A 21755-nucleotide genomic window follows, 5' to 3' on the forward strand; every position below is an offset into this window, starting at 1 on the left:
TAGACTTGCCGCAGACAACGCGTTCGTGTTCGCATCATGGCTGCCTCGCGTATTTTGCGGTTGTTTGGTGTGTCGGTCGTGCTCGCAAGTGAACATGACGCGTCCGCGAGATGCAATACTGATAAGAAAGTAGGGGGCGATCACTCCAAAAAAAGGTGACTGCAAGATGCATTATCGACATCGAAGCTGGGGGCAATCGTGAAAGTAAACAATGGCACATGGCCACATCCACATCTGATGTTACTATAGTCTCCCCCTAGTGAAGACCTCCAGTTGGGTGCGTAATGCTGCAGCGAGTCTGTACACAGGACACAGCAGGTCGCACACGGGCGCATACGCTTACGCTTGGTCTAACGGCAAGTATAATCCCAGCCTTATGCCTTTAATCAGATTGGATGGTATAGAGAGACAGGAAGTGAGTGACAGAGAGAGTTGGGGCAGTATCCAGAAAGGACCACAGGGCGGGAATCGAACCCAGGTCGCCCGGCCTGCGGTGCAGCTGCCCCAGCCAGTCGCGCCACAGCTGGGGCTAAATTGAAACAAATGTAAACGTTTTCTAAACCCTCACCCTGCGCTGGTGTGCAGCCTTGCAGAGGGAGCTGAAGGTGTGTGTGTGGTGCTCCTGAGTCACACACTCCACACACACCAGCTGCTCGTCATCCTGACAGTAGAGCTGCAGCCTCTGGGCATGTTCGGGGCAGACGCCCTGAGACCTGCCGTCTGGACCCAGGAGCTGGTGCTCTCTATTCGCCTGCAGCACTGTGACAACAACAACAACAAACATAAACAACAACGTACATTCTACAAACACCTTGTTTGTTTCTCAGTGAGCGAAGTCACTGATTTAGTATCACAAGGACAAGCTTTGAAGTTTTTGAACTCATCCAGTTCATCAAGTAATTCAACCTACATCTACGGACACATTTGGAGTTAGCAAAAATGTTCGCTACAAAGAGAAGCTCCACACCCTCCCCACACACACAAATACACACAAATACACACACACACACACACACACACACACACACATACACATACACACACTAGTATGCACACTCACACATATGCATGCACATGTACAATGTTATCACACTTATGAAACCCATACACTAATAAAACATACATATGCACTCTCACACAAACTCCTAACCAGCTGTGTACACACACACACACACACACACACAAAAACACACACACACACACACACACATACCTGTATGCACACTCACACATATAAGTATGCACATGTACAATGTTATCACACTGTAATTACACTCCTAACCATCTGTGAGGTTGTTCAAGTCACCTGTGGGCCCTCCGTCTCTCCTGAAGGCCTCACAGAGGTTCCTGAGGGCCAGGTTAGGGGCTGTGACGTCCCTGGAGCCCTGGCTGTGGTGCCTGCAGAGCGGGCAGCGGCGCTCCTCTCTCCCCCGCTCCCTCCAGCTCTCCTCCAGGCAGGAGCGGCAGAAGCTGTGGCCGCAGGGGAGGAGCAGCGGCTCCCTGAAGAGCTCCCGACACACGGGGCACGACAGCTCGTCCTCCAGCAACGCCATCGCAACCTGCCGAGAGACGCGCGCCAAGACAGATACTGTATGTGTGTTTGTGTGTATTGTAGTCGGTACAGAAATACAGACTAGAAGAGTGATATATTATTCTAGTTAGGATCTGTGTGTGTGTGTGTGTGTGTGTGTAGTAGAGTGGCAGCCGTGGGCAGCCGTGACCTACTGGTTAGGGCTTCTAGCTTGTAACCGGAGGGTTGCCGGTTGGATCCCCGACCAGTCCACGGCCCTTGAGCAAAGCACCGAACCCCTCACTGCTCCCTGAGTGCCGCTGTTGTGCAGGCAGCTCACTGACCAAATTTTCCTCATGGGATCAAAAAAATATACTTATACTTATACTGATATACTATTTGAGATGTTAGGATCTCTTACTGTTTAGAGGCGAATACAGATACATGTATGTGTGTGTTGTAGTCGGTACAGAAGTACAGACTAGTAGAGTGATATACTATTTGAGATGTTATGATCTCTTACAGCTGAGAGGCACATGAATACAGGTGTGTGTGTGTGTGTGTGTGTGTGTGTGTGTGTGTGTGTGTGTGTGTGTGTTGGTACAGAAATACAGATTAGTAGAGTGATATACTATTCTAAATGATATGATCTCTTACTTTTGAGAAGCGTGTGATTACAAATATGTGTGTATGTTAGTTGATACAGAAATAATGACTAGTAGAGTGAAATACTATTCTAGATGTTATGATCTGTTGTCACTTGACAGGATGTTCACTGTTTTATACAGTGTCATCATATTTTTAACGATGAAGTTCTGGCAAACACATCTGCCAGTATTCAAATATAAATTTCAATTGTAAGCGTACATTATGACAGTAAAAAAAATACAGTTTTGCTCTGCACTATGCACTAAACACCTGCACATACAAGATATTCACTTAAGTATGGTGGCAGTATACATGTTTGATATGCAGATGCTTCAAATAGAAGTTCACTTCTCCAATACTTCTCACTTTAGCAGTAAACCTTTAAGTACATGCAGACACACACACACACACAGACATGGACTGTCTGGATTTATTTTCCAACTCACACCTTCTATCCTTTCAAATCCAACAGGTCCATCATGGATGTGTCTTCATATCCCCAGAGCTGCTCAGGAATGTCATGCCTTTACGTGACTTCATTTTCAGGCCATCTCAGCACAAGCAGCTGACAGGGTGCTGTCATCATTAGCAGACTCGGCTCAAAGTCCCTTGGCCACCCGCACCACCCCAAAGGAGGAGACCTCCGCAGCTTATCAGGGGCCAGCAGGCCAATGTGTCCGCAGAAGATAAGAGACTGTGCAGCTCGGCACACGCACATTATGACACTCCTTGGTGCTTAGCTTGGTAAATTTAGTGACTTGACTAGTAACACAGTGCTGACTGGGGGATGCATTATGATCTGATCATAAATGCATTATGATCCGATCACTCAAATCAGCTGTGATCTGACATGAATCTGACCACATAAAGACCAATGTCTTCTGGTGCAGCTAGGCAGGATGTACAGACATGGGTGGAAATGTGCGTTGACTCTCCACCTGCAATCCAACATGCATTTTCAACCCAGCAGGGCCTTAAAGGTGCTTTAAACAAGGTTGGGTAACACTGCATGAAAAGTGGGATTTCGGTCCCCATAAATGTCCGTAAATCTACCCAATTTTCGGCAGTAAACAATAATTTACAACCTGTGAGCGTTGCGTTTGTCTGTGCCACATATTGTTGGAAACGGACTATGACGTATGTGGAGAGCTTGCGGCTCTCTTTAGCATATGAATGCCTCGTGACCGTGCCTGGCCAGGAATGGCTTGAATGTCCTTACTCAGAAGCCAGTACTTTCAAACAAGAAAAATGACTCGTGATTAGGGTGGTCCTTAGGCCTTTTTTTTGCAAAATGTTAGTGTCTTAACCTCTTAAACTCAAACCTCGGACAGATCCACAACCCAAGGGCTCAACCCATCTGCCTAGGGTCAGTTTCAGTTACAGTCAGGTCATCTTTAGTCTCGGAAAGCTCAAATAATCCAGGGGAATACATTGTAGGGAATGTAGGGTGTAGGGAATAAATTGTCCATAGGGATCATTCATTTTCTTAAAGTAATGGGTCGCTGGGATGCATGGGCCAGGAATCAGGGCAAGGGGCCCACAGCAGGCAATGGTAGGGCAATCAGAGGGATGGGACTTCAGGTGTGATGAGGGCCAGGCATAAGGATGGCTGATGACTGGTAAATGTTTACCTCACAGGAGAAGTGTAGGGGGAAAGAAAAGAGATCTAGAGTGGGCCAGTATTACTATAAGTCATGATGGTTAGTATTGATAAGCATATCAATGGTGATATGTAATGTCATGCTATAGAGAGAAAAAGGCAGAGGGGGAGAGTTGAGAGAGAAAGAGGGAAGTAGAGGGAGTTGAATAACAGGACAGAAAGACGAGGTTAGAGGGAGAGTTGAGAGACACAGAGGAGAGGGGAGAAGAGGAGTTGTACGACGCGTCACAGAAAAGTCCATGACAGCGCTTTGCTATAGCAGCATAACAAAGGCATGGTGGAGGGTAGTCAGCACCAGCACAGGTGCGGTCAGTGGCCACCATGGGATGCATGACGGCCCACAGCAGAGGGGGTCCGTTCCACTGAGGACAATAACCCGTCCCTGAGGTGGTTGAAGTTCCACACTGCACCATACCTAACTATGGGAAGCACTAAAGAGGTATGTTTTAAGTCTAAACGTCTTGGAATCTTTCCCAAATCTTGTCAAAGCCTGTCAGTGTAAGGTAGGCTTTACACCAAAGCCAACATGTCACTCCAGATTTCAAAACCATCAATTGTATAGCCATAGCTCTGGGCAACAGAGGAAGACAAAAGGACATTTTGTGACTTGACCCTCTTTCCAGATACCCAACATCCACTAGAACTCAGGTGTAGACTTTCAAACCATAATTCTACAAAGATTTGAATATATACAGTACAGGCCAAAAGTTTGGACACACCTTCTCATTCAATGAGTTTCCTTTATTTTCATGACTATTGACATTGTAGACTCACACTGAAGGCATCAAACTATGAATTAACACATGTGGAAAACAAAAAAGTGTAAAACAACTGAAAATATGCCTTATATTCTAGTTTCTTCAAAGTAGCCACCTTTGCTCTGATTACTGCTTTGCACACACTGCATTCTCTGGATGAGCTTCAAGAGGTAGTCACCTGAAATGGTTTTCACTTCACATGTGTGCCCTGTCAGGTTTAATAAGTGTGATTTATTGCCTTATAAATGGGGTTGGGAATCAGTTGTGTTGTGCAGAAGTCAGGGGTGATACACAGCTGATAGTCCTACTGAATAGACTGTTAGAATTTGTATTATGGCAAGAAAAAAAGCAGCTAAGTAAAGAAAAACGAGTGGCCATCATTTCTTTAAGAAATGAAGGCCAGTCAGTTCAAAAAATTGGGAAAACTTTGAAAGTGTCCCCAAGTGCAGTCGCAAAAACCATCAAGCGCTACAAAGAAACTGGCCATCCCAGGAAAGGAAGACCAAGAGTCACCTCTGCTGCGGAGGATAAGTTCATCCGAGTCACCAGCCTCAGAAATCGCGCGTTAACAGCAGCTCAGATTAGAGACCAGGTCAATGCCACACAGTTCTAGCAGCAGACACATCTCTAGAACAACTGTTAAGACGAGACTGCCTGAATCAGGCCTTCATGGTAGGATAGCTGCTAGGAAACCACTGCTAAGGACAGGCAACAAGCAGAAGAGACTTGTTTGGGCTAAAGAACGCAAGGAATGGACATTAGACCAGTGGAAATCTGTGCTTTGGTCTGATGAGTCAAAATCGGAGACCTTTGGTTCCAACCACCGTGTGGACTGCAGAGTGAAGGCAAAAGGGCCAACAAGTGCTAAGCATCTCTGGGAACTCCTTCAAGACTGTTGGAAGACCATTTCAGGTGACTCTTTTTCTGCAGGGAACTTCGGTCTGGCACTGCTCCGTTCAGCTGCTACTATTCGAGATACAGATCTGTTCGGACCAATCACATTGTCAGGGCGAGCTTTACGTGATGATTGACAGATGAACAGCAGTGACGTTCACGGCTGCATGCGTCCTCGTTCGACGAGTTGGGTGTGAGACCATGTTGGCTTAAGGCTGGCTTACATTGCATGATTTTGGTCTGTTTTAACAGTCGGCGACTACATTTCCAAAATCGTTTGCCGTTACGACAATATCAAACATGTTTGATATTATCGGAAGTCTTTTCAGTCGTGGCTCATGCAAATAGTGACGTGAACATTAAAGAGTCACTGCACCCTAAAATAGGTGTTTTGAGCTGTTGATTGATTGAAAATACTCATAAGTGGTGAACTGTACTATTACCAGGGTTAATATTGACAAAAATCCTGTTTCTCGACAAAAGTAACATTTCGTCTGATTTTGTATTGGAGATATTGCTCTCCGCGCATACTACAGTTTGAAGCATGCCATGGCATGTTTCCTGCAGAAAGTTGCATAGGGTCTCTTTAAAGCCATACACCATATCAGAGTTGTGCAATGCAGGGACCATTAATTTCTTGAACATCTTGAATTTCCCCTTGGGGACCAATAAAGTATCTATCTATCTATCTATCTATCTATCTATCTATATCTATCTATGTTCTTGGACTGAAAAAAAAAGCATCCAATCAAAAGTGCAGTCGTCCTGTTCTCATCACCAATCATCATCCATCTCTAGCCTGTAAGTGGACCTGAACCCTTCTGCCATCAGAAACCGCTGTGGTCCACACTGGCTTGTCCCCAGACCGCTCCTACATCCCATAATCCAGAAGCATCTAGACCAGCTGCGAAGCGTTCCAGGTGCTCGGGAACAGGTATCACTGGGTGGAACTGCAAAGTGTCTGAAGAACCCACCATGACGGCACCTTAAAGGAGGCACACAAAGTATACAAACATTTGAGATACTCACAAAAAGTCTAGGATGAACCTAAAATCCACTATAACTTTTACAAGTGAACTTAATGTGACCATCTCTAAACTTCCAACAGTTCAATGTTTCAGTATTTTCTGTACTGAAACATTACATTTCACCCGAAAGCCAGGGTATCCTGGGAATCAAATCTCTGATCTCGGAGCTATCGGCTACTCAACAAGTTGATCCACAGAAATACTAAATAGCGTGTCCATTTATATGCATTGATACTGTGGGTCACTATAAGCTCCTGTCTATCATATCCATCTACGGACACATAAACAAGGTTCCCTGAGCCACTCACTGTGTGCTACCATCTCCTCCATTCTGTCCCAGACTCTGTAGCTCAGCTTGTCCAGATACTTGGACACGTCCAGCAGCTGCCAGAACCCTGGCTGAGGATGCAGGAAGGCCTCATGAGTTCTTGGTTACAGAGAGAGAGAGAGATAGAGAGGGAGGGAGGGAGAGAGAGAGAGAGAGAGAGAGAGAGAGAGAGAGAGAGAGAGAGAGAGAGAGAGAGAGAGAGAGAGAGAGAGAGAGAGAGAGAGAGAGAGAGAGAGAGAGAGAGAGAGAGAGGAACAGATGAAGAGAGACGATGAGGTCAGGTCAGGCTAATGTTTGGAAACATAGTTTGCAGATAATTAAAAAAAATCAGACACCATACCTTTCTTTTGTTTCTGAAAATGTCTGCAGAACAATAGGAAAATAAAATAAATAAAGGTTATTCTCTTTTAAATGTAATACTTGCCATTAGAGTCCCCATGGTATTGGAATGGACTTTTGGAATTGATACAGTATTTCTCCCATCCCCAGACATGCCCACCTGTAGGAAGGAGACCTCGTCCGTCTCCATCAACTTCTCAATGGGCTTCATCCTTTCAGAGAAGGACAAGATCACCCTCTCAATGGCCTCCATCTTCTCCTCCAGGTGGGCAGTCTTGTCCCTCTCCTCCTGCCTCAGGGCTGCTATGCGCGCCTCCTCCTCTCTCCTCAGGAACTGATGGAGCTTCTCAAACTCCTCCTTTATCTGCGCCTCCGTCTGCACTGCCTGGGCCTGGAACACGGAACCGGAACAGGCAACAACCACCACACAATAAAGACCCTCCAGCAATACCCTGCTACTGCATAATATGATTACACAATACACACAATAAACACAATAAAGACCCTCCAGCAATACCCTGCTACTGCATAATATGATTACACTATACACACAATAAAGATCCTCCAGCAATACAGTTCTACTGAACAATATGATTACACAATACACACAATAAAGACCCTCCAGCAATACCCAGCTACTGCATAATATGATTACACAATACACACAATAAAGATCCTCCAGCAATACAGTTCTACTGCACAATATGATTACACTATACACACAATAAAGACCCTCCAGCAATACCCAGCTACTGCATAATATGATTACACAATACACACAATAAAGATCCTCAGCAATACAGTTCTACTGCACAATATGATTACACTATACACACAATACACACAATAAAGACCCTCAGCAATACAGTTCTACTGCACAATATGATTACACAATAAAGACCCTCCAGCAATACCCTGCTACTGCATAATATGATTACACTATACACACAATACACACAATAAAGACCCTCCAGCAATACTCAGCTACTGCACAATATGATTACACTATACACACAATAAAGACCCTCAGCAATACAGTTCTACTGCACAATATGATTACACAATACACACAATAAAGACCCTCCAGCAATACACTGCATAATAGTTTTACCATTTCACTAAACAATTCTGCATTGTTTTCATTTCATTGTTTTATTTAGCACTTTGAGATCATTTATTTGAAGTAAAGCGCAATATATATAAAATGTATTATTATTATTCATGAACTCACCTTGATGTGTGCCATTACTCCTTCAAGTAAAGTCTTATTTTTTTTCACATCATCCTCTAGTGATTTTATTAGAGATTTCAGCTCATCCTATTGGGGGAGGGAGAGAGTGCCAATATATAGTACAATGTTCTTTAATTTGTTGTCCAAACATTGCTCTTAAACGTTTCTTTGTCGATATTCAGTTTGTTATTTTGTACCAAGTGGGAAACTATATAATGTTTCTCGCTGGTACACCAAGAACACATCAGACATACATCATACCGCGTTCTAATTCTAGAGAGAGAACAATGTTCAAACATTTTTGCATTCCATCCTATTCAGGGAAGCGTTCTCACCTTGCGTTCATGTGCGGCTTTCTTGGTGGAGCAGACGGAGTGCGTCTTGTGTTCCTGAGTCACACACTCCACACACACCAGCTGCTCCTCATCCTGACAGTAGAACTGGAGCTTCTCCTCGTGCACTGGACATAGAACCTGGGCCTAACCGCAGGAGTCACACAAAACACGAATTATGGACATAAGTACGGTGGCCGAGAAGGGTCACAACACATGCATATTCAAAAATGTCTGCAACCTCAGAAAAAAAATCTGAAAACACTTTCAAACTCAGAAAACGCTGCAAATATTCACAACATGAGCAAACATGGAAACAAACTGCAAACTAGATGAAAACTAACTGCAAACTAAATGGAAGGAATACACTGTACATTTCAAGGAATATCTCTAAAACACATACTGTATATGAGAATACATGATTGTAAGCTAACTAGAGGTGGGCATAGATTAATTTTGTTAATCTAGATTAATCTCACTGTAATCTTGAAATTAATCTAGATTAATCTAGATTAATTTTAGGTGCACCAGCGCAAAATTTAGGTGCACTCACATTTTTCATTGCATCGCCTTTAACGCTAAAAGGTCACCTTTTTATTGCTGTCCTTTCATATAATGATTTTTTAACAACAAAAAGTCTAGAAAAAGCTTGAAACACAATAAAAGATTTTTTTCTTTACAAAATTATTTATATAAGCCTATTCTACATAGGCTACTGAAATGTCTGATATTCATGACAGCACACTTTATGCAGATTGCAGCCTACTATTCATATTACAACTCTGCCTCTTTAATTCAGCTGTCTGCTTGAAACCTCAAAATGTAAACAAAGTAGCATAGTTGGCTAGTTTATCATAGTTTACTAGTTGGACTGCTCAGTTTCCCCACGTGTGTTTACAGTAAGTTTCAATGTGGGCTAATACTTTTTCTCCTTTCGAGTTTTGGAGTTGGAAAACATTGGTATTGAGATTATCATCCAACTCATGCAAGAGTGACTTGAATGTAAGAGTTTTAATCAACTTTCTGCAGCAATGATGCTAACCGGAATTTATATTATTTTAGCTAACGTCTTCTATATGCATCATTGCTTTCAGCATAGTGAATGTTTTATTTGGATTAAATGTGCATGTCGAGGGGCGGGTCGCGACTCGCGAGTGTCCATTGAGCGCGCACGGGAGAGTGAGGGAGAGGGAGAGGGAGAGAAAGAGAACGCGGGCCAAGGAGAGGGGGGTTACTTCTATTAGGAATGAGCGATCAGGTGCCGATTCGGGAGGGGTCTGAGCTTATCGTCCATGTTGGGAGGATGTATCATTGGTTACTGTTTGGTAAAGTTGCACGTATTGTCTACAATGACAACTTGTGAAAGAAAGCAGCCAAGCAGCGTCAGGTGCACCAGTGCGACCTAGACTTTTTTCAGGCGCACTCTTAAACATTGGCGTTCGCGCTAAGATATCAAGGTGAAAGTGATCATAGCTTGCGTGGTATAGACCCAGCTCCCAGCCCAACTTTGAGAATAGATTAACGCCGATATTTTTTTTATCGCCCGATAAGAGTTGCACGATAACGCAGCACGTTAACGCCGATAACGGCCCACCACTAAAGCTAACACATTTTTTATGTGTTACATGTTAACTCTGAATACAGTCAATAAATCCAAACACCCTGTTATCCTGCTACAGAACTCACTAAATGCGTCTCAGATTCGGTTGGCGCGGTCCCGGCGCTCCTCTCCTTCAGGTAGGCCTCGCAGACGTTCCTCAGGGCCCGGTTGGGGGTGGGGTTGTGGGCGGAGGTCTTCTGCCTGCAGATGAGACACTCCTGCCGGACGCTGTCCTCCCTCCAGCTCCGCTCCAGGCACGGCCTGCAGAAACTGTGGCTGCAGGGCAGCACCACGGGGTCCGTGTAGATGTCACAGCACACGGGGCAGGACAGGTCGTCCTCCAGGGGGGACACCCACCACACTCCTGCTGCTCCTGCTTCTGCTGCTGCTGCTGCTGTTGGTGCTCCTGGTGATGCTGCTGCTGCTGATGGTGCTACTGCTGTAGGTGCTGGTGGTGGTGTTACTGCTGTAGGTGCTGGTGGGGCTGCTGCTACTGCTGCTGCTATTGCTGCTGCTACTGCTGTAGGTGCTGGTGGTGGTGCTACTGCTGTAGGTGCTGGTGGTGGTGCTACTGCTGTAGGTGCTGGTGGGGCTGCTGCTACTGCTGCTGCTATTGCTGCTGCTACTGCTGTAGGTGCTGGTGGTGGTGCTACTGCTGTAGGTGCTGGTGGTGGTGCTACTGCTGTAGGTGCTGGTGGGGCTGCTGCTACTGCTGCTGCTATTGCTGCTGCTACTGCTGTAGGTGCTGGTGGTGGTGCTACTGCTGTAGGTGCTGGTGGTGGTGCTACTGCTGTAGGTGCTGGTGGGGCTGCTGCTACTGCTGCTGCTATTGCTGCTGCTACTGCTGTAGGTGCTGGTGGTGGTGCTACTGCTGTAGGTGCTGGTGGTGGTGCTACTGCTGTAGGTGCTGGTGGGGCTGCCCCTGCTGCTGTAGGTGGTGGCGCTGCAATTGGTGTTACTGCTTCTGGTGATGGTGCTACTGCTGAAGGTGTTGGTGGTGCTGCTGCTGGTGGTGGTGGTGCTACTGCTGTAGGTGTTGGTGGTGCTGCTGCTGCTGGTGTTGCTACTGCTGTAGGTGGTGGTGGTGCTTCTGTAGGTGCTGGTAGTGGTGCTACCCTTGGGGGTAGTGATGATTTTATTGCAGGTACAGGAGGTATGAACTGGGAAGGGACAGGAACTGTTAACATGCTATGAGGTGTTGTAAATGATGAAAGGTCATTAAAGGTTAAGATATGATAATATATAGTAGCCGGTGCTGCTGTAGAGGAGTAGTCCAGTAGAGGACTATTTTGTATCTATTGTACTTCTATTTGAGTAGAGTTTACTCAGGGTTTACTCTGATAACATTACATTTGCTTAATACACCCAAAAGGTGCCACTTGTTGTGGCGTTTTGTTCTGCATTCTCCAGCAATTTTAAATAAAAATGGTTTCACAATACACAGCACTCCATCTTCTTTCACATCTAAGGTGTGGGTGTATTTCGGTTTTCAAAAAAAGTGAATAGTAAGGACCTTGACATGCACCATGCCATGACAAAGTTGAACAGTGTTAATTTCCTTACTTTTTATAATGCCTTGGAATAATATGTGAGATGTGAATAGCAATGCCTCACAGGACTGAATCGCAATACATGTTGTATCACAATATGTTAAGAATTGCAATAATATTGTATCGTGGCCCAAATATCGCAATAGTATTGAATCATCACTTTTTTGTCAATTCCCACCCCTACCTTGCCCACCCCGATCGTTGGTCTGATTGGTTGAAGGAATATCCAACTGCATACAGAGCACACACACACATGCATGACCAGTACACACCAACACACAAACTCAAACATACCCTTGAGATCTGGCTGAGTCTGAAACCTGTGTGTGTCTTGGTTTCTTGGTGTGCTGCCACTGGCAGTGTCTGGAAGTTGAGAAAAGCTTCAGGTACACTCCTCTTGGGTCGTCTGTTGGTCCCCATCTTTTCCTCCATCGCCTGCTTACGGATATTAGTAATGGTTTGTGGACCAGGATCACCATGCCTACTAACCCAGTGTGCCTGGACAGAGGAGATGGACAGAGGGAATGATGCATTCATGATATTTTACATTAAAGATATTGCAGTATCAACGTGTTTATTGAGCAGGATACAACCGGAACTACAAGCAGACACTAGGTGGCAGTACAGGTCATTAGCAACACTCATTGTCAAATTACTGTATTACAACACTCCCACTAAATTGTACAATGGCATTAAGGCACTTCATACTAAATTATATTACAAAGAGTCGTACTCTCCTTCACATAACGTATAATGTCACAATACTTGTATTTTAAACTAAACAACAAAAAACACTTGTAAGATTCCTTTTTCTTACTCCATTTACCTTTACGTTTTCTTACTTAACACAAAAACAGTGCCAATACTAAAAATTACATTACACAGTTAAACAGGGAAAAGCCCTGAAAAAGATACTCAAACTTCTGTTTGGTCAGTGGTTTGGTCAAGATATCTGCCTTCATGTCTTTTATTGGAAAATACTCTAGTTCTATTTGCCCATTCTGCACACATTCACGGATGTAGTGGTAGCGAATGTCTATGTGCTTAGTTCTTGAGTGATCCACTGGATTCTTCGCTATTGCAATGGCTCCTTGGTTGTCCTCCAGGATCATTGTAGGTGTAGGATCCATTCCGAGATCATTCAGTAGTTGTCTCAGCCAGGTTCCCTCTTGAGCAGCATGACTGAGTGCTACATATTCAGCTTCAGCTGTTGAAAGTGCAACTGTTGCCTGTTTCTTGCTAAGCCAACTCACTGCTCCTTCACTCAGTAAGAATATGTTGCCAGTTGTTGAGCGGCGGTCATCCTGATCACCAGCCCAATCAGCATCTGAGAAGCCGATCAAAGATCCAGACTGTGACCGTTCATACTTTCATACTTTGACACAGCACTCACTGCTTGAGCTATGTCTGGTCGTGTAGCCATTGTAGCATACAGCAGACTTCCTACTATCGACTGATAGTTTCATAGTAGTTGATAGTTGATAGTTAATTTCACATTGCCATCAGCAGGGGTTGCTACAGGATTTGCATTGTTCATTCCATATTTCTGAAGAATGGCTTCAATGTAATTCTTCTGGTGAAGATAGACACAGTTCTTTGCTTTGTCTTGGACCACAGAGATGCCCAGAATATAAGACAGTTCACCCATGTCCTTCATCTTGTAGCGCTTCTTCAGAGACATTTTTAGCTCGTTCATGCTTGCAATTGACTCAGTAATGAGAATTAGATCATCCACATAAACAGCCAGTATCTCAAGCTCTTGTCTTGATCTCACAAACACACATGGGTCTGATGTGCTCTGTTTGAATCCAATGTCTTTCATGTACTCCGTGAATGCCTTGCTCCAACAGCACGGAGACTGCTTCAGTCCATAGATTGACCTATTCAATTTGCACACAAGGTGTTCCTGCCCTGGTGTGATGTATCCCTCTGGTTGCTCCATGTAGATTTCTTCTTCCAAGTGTCCATTTAGGAATGAAGTCACAACATCCATCTTGTGCACATGTAGATTGTTCTGGATGGCATAAGACAGTAATGTACGAATTGAGCTGAATCGTACCACGGGTGAAAAGGTTTCATCATAGTCAGCACCATACAACTGTGAGTAGCCCTTGGCTATGAGTCTGCATTTGTACCTCTCTACTCGTCCATCACTATAACCAAGTTTCCATCCAGTTTTTGAGACGTTTTGTTATCGACAAACAGAATATGCGTATAAAAAATTGTGATAAAATGCGTGCGTGATGATGTCACACATCCCTAAAACGAACTGTCGCATAAGTTTTGGTGTATCGCAAAAAAAATCTGCCTTTGAGCCGTTTCCATACATCATTTTGGGTATGTCGCAAATTATCTACCTTTTGCTTTTCATGTGACACCCCCTTCCACCCCATTCCACAAACAAACAAAAGTGGAGAGATTAGTCAGACAGTTTTTTAAATTTGCCAGCTAACAGTAATTTCAGTGTCACAAATGTTGTAGCATTCCTTTGCCGTTTTCCATCAAAAATAGCTGTGATATCATTTTCCTCAATTAAATTGAGGAAATACCGGCGGGTCTCATCTGTCCATGCGAACCGCTCGTGATATTTGTGTTATTTCAACGTGATGATAATGCATCATGGGATACATGAATGTGCGATAAAGCCTTTTTTCCCGACAAAAAGTGATTCCAATCTAATTTTTGCGACATTTAAAGAATCGATATGGTGTTAATGCGCTAAAGTTAAACGGAAAAATATTCTATCGACATTTGCAAAATTCCATTGATAATTAGCGTTTCCATCAGCTATATCGGTAAAAAATAAAAGCGCTAAAACATTTTCTCGCAAAAACGCCTTGGATGGAAACCTGGCTTATGATGCTTGACTTTGAACACCCATCTTGATCCTATGGCCTTCCTATCCTTTGGTAAATCCACTAAGTTCCACGTTTCATTTTCCATCAGAGACTCATATTCCAAGTCAGCCGCTTCATGCCATTCCTTTGCATTAGGACTCATCATTGCTTCTTTCAGTGTGCTTGGCTCTGTAACACAACATACATTCGCATAATGATCAACAGTCACTATATCAGCAAACTCCTCATATCCATTTCTCCTCGGAGCCCTTCTGACTCTGCCGCCTTCTCTAGCTGCTTCAACGACGCCATCGACAGTGACCTCATCGTCTTGTGTTTCACACTCATCTGTGTTCACAGTTACCTCGTTCTCTGAACAGGTTACTTCACCTTCCTGATTCCAGTCAAAGTCTGATTCATTAAAGATGACATCACAGCAAATTAGAATCCTCCTTTTCTCCTCATCAAACAGACTATAGCCTTTCGCGTTGTTTGCATATCCCATGAAACGAAGCTTCACAGCTTTCTTGTTCAGTTTCCTTCTTTCAATGTCAGGGATATGTGCATAAGCAACACAGCCAAACACTCTCATGTGACTCAAATCACCCATCTCTCGTAGGGTGTCTCTTGCTTCAGGAGAGATGTTGGCAGCCTGTTCTGTCTGTAAGCTGCGGTTGCTACAGCCTCTGCCCAGTACATCTTCGGCAACTTTGCATGAGACAGCATACTTTTGTGACATTCTGCCCACAGTCATTGGAGAATGTTTTCTCAAATTCCTTGAATTTGCTCAGAATTTTTCTGTTTCAGAAAGTATACCTTGCAGCATCTAGAGTAATCATCGGTAAAAGTCACAAAGTACTTTGCTCCACCTATAGATTCGGTCTGCATGGGACCACAGACGTCACTATGGATCAGCTGCAACTTGCATTTGGAACGCATTTCTCCCACTGGCTTGAATGGTTTTCTAGAGAGCTTGCCCTCCACACATCCTTCAAAGAAAGGAACCTCTTTGTCTGCTGAGAAGTCCACTCCGTTCACTAGATCTTTCAATTCCTTCAGCTTTGTGGTGTGACCCAAGCGCTGGTGCCACAGGCTGGCTGATACTGATGCACTTGATGCACTACAGCAGACAGACGAACTTCCCTCGATGTCCAGCTGATACAGTCCATCTGATCTTTGTGTTCCCATTCCTTGAAGCGTTCCATCTTTCCAACGTATGTAGCAGCGAGACTTCTTGAACTGCACTGTGTTACCTTTTCTTGTAGCAGCTCCCACTGAGAAAAGATTCCCAGATAGCTTTGGAACATACAGCACGTCATACATTGTGACATTGTTTACATTACTGACTTTAAAAGTCATTCTCAGTCTCACATTGCCAAGTCCTAGGGCGTCAAACCACCCTGCCATCTCCGAGTTTCACAGACTGTGCTTTTGAAAATTGCTGGTAGTCTTGAAGAATTTCTTTATCACATGTCATGTGCTTTGATGCTCCTGAAGCAATCAACCATTGAACCTGTTGAGGCTTCTCGGTCAGGTTTGCCTCATTAGCAACAAAGGCACATTCAGACGAGTCTTCTGCATCTTCACACATCATGCTTTTGACCTTGTGAGTTTTCTTTTTCTTTTTCCAACTTGGACAGTCACGCTTTATATGACCTTCTTTCCCGCATTTGTAACATCTCCACGAGCTGGGTCTTTCAGCTCCCACTGCTTTAGAGTTAGCTTGCATATCTTTACGAAACTGTGATGACATGGCTGATGCACCACCTGATGTAGCCTCATTGAAGTTATCAGTAGCATTCACTCGTTTTTGCTCTTTATTTATTAAAGGGGACATATCATGCAAAACTCACTTTTTGCGGGCCTTTGTGTTCATATTTAGGCCTCTACTGTTCTTATAAACACTCCAAGCGCGAAAAAACCCCATCCATCAGTTTTCTGTAGATCAGTAGAAAGACTTTGGTGTCAAGAAAGTATGCTGCTGTGAGCCATTTGGATGGCTCCCTTATTCTGATGTCATACTAAGGGAATTTGCATAGACCAACCCTAGCACCAGGGTCTAACATATGTGGTTGGATGTCGGCTCTGTTTTAGTCATTTTCACCTGTGAAACGAGCAGGGTAATCAATACATGCAGCCGGAGGCGTGGCCAGCCTAGAAACGGCTCAATTTGGAAGAGACCAATTCTAACCTCGTTTAAAAAGAGGTATGATATGTCCCCTTTAATGCTTGCTGAACAAATTGCAGTGTCAAATTGTCTATCTTTGTTTCTAGCGCAGTGACAATTGTAGCATAGCTTGGCGGTAAGCTACCTAGGAGTGTTACAATCTGGTCTTCCTCTTCAATCACAGCACCTATTGCTCCTAGCTGATCAGTAAGCTCCTTCATTCGTTTTAAATGTTCATTTAATTTTTCTCCTTCCTTCATTTCACATCTGAAATATTTTTTCTTCAGGAACAAATTATTTGCCAACGTATCTCTGTTAAAATGTCCTTTTAGCGTGTTCCACACCTCTTTTGGAGTCTTGCAGCTCGTTATCAGATACAATTGGGGTGTACTTACATTCAGTACTAACATAGAGAATGCCTTCTCTCTCCGTTTTGCGAATTCAGCTTGTGCGTGTGCGTTAGCATCGTGGGCTAGGATATCCATCTCCATTACCATGCCCCATAGTCCTTTCGCTTTCAGAAAATGTTCAATCTGAAATTTCCACGTTGCCCAGTTCTCTGGTCCGCTCAGCTTGTCAATAAACAGCTTATCTTCCATTGTGAATTCCACAACACCGTTTATCTAACACAAATCTCCGTGTAACACAGCTTTAGCGATGCTCTGGGCCAATAACCTATTGCAGTATCAACGTGTTTATTGAGCAGGATACAACCGGAACTACACGCAGACACTAGGTGGCAGTACAGGTCATTAGCGACACTCATTGCCAAATTACTGTATTACAACAAAAGATACATTATATATTCTGAAAGATGAATTTTAAAATCTGTGAGTGTGTGCCAAATATGCATACTGTGTAGGCTAGGTATCTGTGTGTGTGTGTGTGTGTGTGTGTTTACCTGTCTCAGGTCAATCACATCTTGCAGCATGAAACATGTCCTGTTGGAAGTTTGCCTTTCCTTTATGATGTTATTTATCTTGTTGAAATACTGATCCATACAAGGCTGCAAGGAAAATGTAAACAAAAACAAACCATTTACTGCATGTTTTACATTCTCACCAGCTGCCATTCTGAAGTATTTTCCACCTAATTTTCATAAATTGTGTGGTGTGACACACACAATCACACCTGCTATTGTCATTTTGGGCAAGTGTGTGTCAAATCATCACACTTTTGGACCCCAACTTGGAAAATAAGAAGCCCATGGAACAAAAATCGAATGTGTTTTGCTTCAATATTCAGGGAGAGTTTGACTGAACTAATTGGGGGAATTATGTTTGACTTAATATCTCCCTCAACTTAAGGCCCAGATAAATTGTTATATTGTTCATAGTTCTGCCCCCCTCCCCCTTCAAGTCAGCATATTAGAAGCAAAATATTAGATAATATTAAAATGATTAGTTGGATACACTCATTCACACACACACACACACACACACTGACCTTGGCCTTCCCAATGTCTAGATCCTTACCGATGACAGAAAGAACCACACAGAGGCACACAAGTCTCTCCTCACCATGCAAATTCAGCATTTTATCAATGCATTCATGCATGATGGCCTCAGCAAGCATTTTCAGCTTAAACAGCTCACCAATGAACTTTACAATGCCCACCATCCGTTCTTGGATGTCAGTGTCCTTAAAACACTGCTGTTGTTCCTACAGGCATGAAGTAAAAGAGAAAATTAGGTCAGAAAACAAGAGATGCAACATGTACCAAAAAGAAATGAGGACACTCACCAAAACATGGGCAAGAAGCAACCACACACACACACACACACACACATACCCCACAGAAAGTCACAAGCTCATTGTTCTTCGTTTTTAAGATCTCCAAGCCCCTCTCAAACTCTTTCTGGCAGCGGTTTAGCAGAAGTTTCCGGAAGTTCACTGTAAGGCCAGGCTTATGTTCAAAGGGCACTTTCAGCTGAGGAGCACAGAGACAGTTGTGCCTCAAACACATTTCTGACCACTCACTCACCTCACACACACACACACACACACACACACACACTTTGTGATAATGGATAGCATAACATGATACACTTTCAAATGAAATTCAGTAGCCTGACTACGTCATCCTCAATTCCAAATCACGGAGGCGGGGCTAAAGTTCGGCTGCACCCGGGCTAGCAATGGGCTATTTGCACGAAAGGCTCTAATACGCTCATTTATTTTCCGGCGGAGCCAGGTGTGTTTGAATCTGCCGCTATTGCTAATGTAATTAGTGTCGGTAATTAGTACACGGACCGGTTGGGTGTTGCACCTAGCACTAGCGGCAAGTTCAAACACACCTGGCTCCGCCGGAAAATAAATGAGCGTATTAGAGCCTTTCGTGCAACTAGCCCATTCATAGCTTGTATAATATAACCACTTTTAAGATGTGTAACCTGCGTTGTGTGGAACCACCGCGGTCCAGCCCTGCACACGCCCGGACTCGAACCCGCGAGACAGCAGCACCTCGGATCGGGAGTCGAGCGCGCTAACAATCCAGCTAAAAGCCCAGGCTACTAGCTTTCATGCCAGCAGCGCTCTTGAAGTGTCGGGGAGTGAGGTTTACTAACGTTCCACAGCATAGCTAACCAGCTAGCACCCATTACACTCACCCCCCTAAACCTCACTCCCGATCCGGGTCACGGCACCAATGTAACCTGCGTTGTGTGGAACCACCGCGGTCCAGCCCTCCACACGCCCGGACTCGAACCCGCGAGACAGCAGCACCTCTGATCGGGAGTCGAGCGCGCTAACAATCCAGCTAAAAGCCCAGGCTACTAGCTTTCATGCCAGCAGCGCTCTTGAAGTGTCGGGGAGTGAGGTTTACTAACGTTCCACAGCATAGCTAACCAGCTAGCACCCGTTACAGATGCATTATCTTATGTTAAAGACAAACGTCCGAAAACCACTGTCCCTTTTGTTATGCTAATTTTGTGGGGTTTTTTTGTATTTTGGATCACACACACACCCATAATACAGCGGAACACGTTGCATAAGCCACACTTATCAGTGGCTCTGAGAAGGCTGAGAACACTATCTCAGCCATGGCCCTATGGTGGCACTCAGAGCAGGCAGGGCCATGGTCAGCTCTTTCATACACGGTCAGAATATCTGCGGCATGAGTTTATTGAGCACACTCCATATGGAATCTATAGTTAGCAATCATTATTTACTGAAAATGTAATGACATAATAATGATAATGACATCTGAAATGACATCTTTGCTGTAAATTTGCCAAAAATCAGAAGGGGGTGGGGGGTACCATGTTTTTTTTTCTCTGGATGTATTAAGGATATCAAGCTAATATTTTGGCCAAGTTTAAATGGCTATTCTTTAGGTAGTAAAAGTTTGAAGCAAATCTGATATGGTCAAGCAAGCAGAAAGTTTCTCTTAAATTCGTTGAATTGAGGTGGAATGACCCAGTGATAACAAAAACTGTTCATGTTTTGTCAGTACGCCATCTGATACAGATTGATTCACTCACCCCCATTAAGCAGCGACACATGTTGGCAATAGGCACACTAAACTTTGGCTCTGAGATGGCCCTCTTGATCACCATCTCAACCACAGCTGTAAGATGGCGCTCAGATTGGATTGGGATCTTGGCCATCTCCTTCATAACCCGCTGGAACATCTCCGGTGTGAGCTTATTGAGCACGCTCCGCACGCGGCCCAGAATCTCCTGTGTTTGTCGTTCCTCCGGGTCCGTCTCCTCCCCCCCTACGTCTCGGCGACGACGCGGCCTCCAGGGCCTCTCCGCTCGACTGAGCTGCACAACATCACTGCACGAGGCACCGGCCATGACTGTCTGGCATAAAACTTGGAGTAGCCTGTAAGACAACAGGGAAAGGAGAATGTAATAACCCAAATGCTTGAAATAAGGATAGCCATATGATTTAATTCAAAACAGATTATATAACATATTAGATCATTAAAAGTTGATTAGGCCTAGTGATGGAGCTTAACACTTATAACATCACACATAGGTTGATGTTTGGCCCATCAGAAACACCTAGTTTGACCTGTCCCTATTGTCTGTTGGTAGGCCTATATATTTACATCTGCTATGACTTATATTGTTGTATGTACTTTAACATACATTATTATGGAAGATACATTTTACAACTACCAGCCACAATGTACATACATGAGCTGAGATACTAAACATTCGCCCATTTAAAGAGAAACTATGCAGGATTGGCGATTTCATCTCCAGTTTCGGTTTGGTTTTTCGTTTTCGCTCGTTTTATGCTTGCATATTTCTCTGTAGAGCTTCCCCGACAGCTTTAGCGAATTAGCGTATATATAGGCTATAAATATAAATTGCAAGCGTGGTTCTTCTTGTTCCTTACGCATCTCAGCCTTCCAGATGTAAACAAGCAGCGATCATCTCCTGACTCACTGCGGCCAAGAACTACTTTCACTATCGAAGAATCGAAAACAACGTGTACTCGATAGTCAACAAGTAGAACCGAAGATACTTGGTTAACCTACAAACCGCTTTAACCATCTCTAGTATACAATAACGCACAGATGTTGAACTGACTTTTAAAGGGACGTCTGAGTTACGATTGGAACATTCGTGGTCGTCGTACCGCAATCGGCAAAACGAATCTGCAAGCCCAACCCAACCTACACAAAACATCATCCCTGCTACTAAGCGAGCATGGGCTTTACTTGAGCATAGCTACTGGCTACTGGCTCTCTGACACGTCTCCTGACACTTTTCTGATGATACAAACTAAACTGTCTTCTTCTAACTTGTTTTGCCCCTGTAAAACATTCCCCATGTAATTTACTTACTTTCTTCCCTAAAGACAGAGAGGTTTTAGCTGGAGTCCGTCTACAAAGTTCCGGGTAACAACAATGCAAACA

General features: G+C 44.1%; 2 protein-coding genes across 9 annotated transcripts in view; both read right to left on the minus strand.

Annotated features, from left to right (window-relative positions):
- The window catches only part of LOC134084033 (nuclear factor 7, brain-like), a 9628-nt gene extending 6867 nt beyond the window's left edge, over window positions 1-2761 (minus strand). For 5 of the 6 annotated variants that reach the window (XM_062539847.1, XM_062539845.1, XM_062539846.1 and 2 more), the window contains exons 1-3: window positions 2607-2761; window positions 1307-1559; window positions 569-759 (exon numbers count right to left, since the gene is read on the minus strand). In XM_062539847.1, the coding sequence (XP_062395831.1) occupies window positions 569-759; window positions 1307-1553 (438 nt within the window). In that variant the 5' untranslated portion in view covers window positions 1554-1559; window positions 2607-2761. Of the gene's footprint in view, window positions 1-568; window positions 760-1306; window positions 1560-1725; window positions 1864-2606 lie in introns of all 6 variants that reach the window. The other variant, XM_062539843.1, reaches the window with a different exon arrangement.
- Window positions 2762-4571: 1810 nt separating this feature from the next.
- Window positions 4572-21747, minus strand: LOC134084099 (E1A-binding protein p400-like). Of its 3 annotated transcripts, none has more exons than XM_062539849.1 (13): window positions 21684-21747; window positions 20365-20710; window positions 18675-18812; window positions 18329-18544; window positions 17784-17888; window positions 12173-12376; window positions 10415-11488; window positions 8732-8875; window positions 8397-8483; window positions 7326-7556; window positions 7167-7189; window positions 6807-6925; window positions 4572-6455 (listed from the first exon to the last, which is right to left on the minus strand). In XM_062539849.1, the coding sequence occupies exons 2-13, from the start codon at window positions 20680-20682 to the stop codon at window positions 6298-6300; spliced, it is 2817 nt and encodes a 938-aa protein (XP_062395833.1). In that variant the 5' UTR covers window positions 20683-20710; window positions 21684-21747; the 3' UTR covers window positions 4572-6297. The 3 variants fall into 3 exon arrangements, with proteins under 3 accessions (XP_062395833.1, XP_062395834.1, XP_062395835.1); XM_062539850.1 differs by lacking the exon at window positions 21684-21747 and adding an exon at window positions 21427-21542; XM_062539851.1 differs by lacking the exon at window positions 18675-18812.
- Window positions 21748-21755: the final 8 nt, after the last annotated feature.

Source organism: Sardina pilchardus, chromosome 1 (genome assembly GCF_963854185.1).
Source record: "Sardina pilchardus chromosome 1, fSarPil1.1, whole genome shotgun sequence".
NCBI lineage: Eukaryota > Metazoa > Chordata > Actinopteri > Clupeiformes > Clupeidae > Sardina > Sardina pilchardus.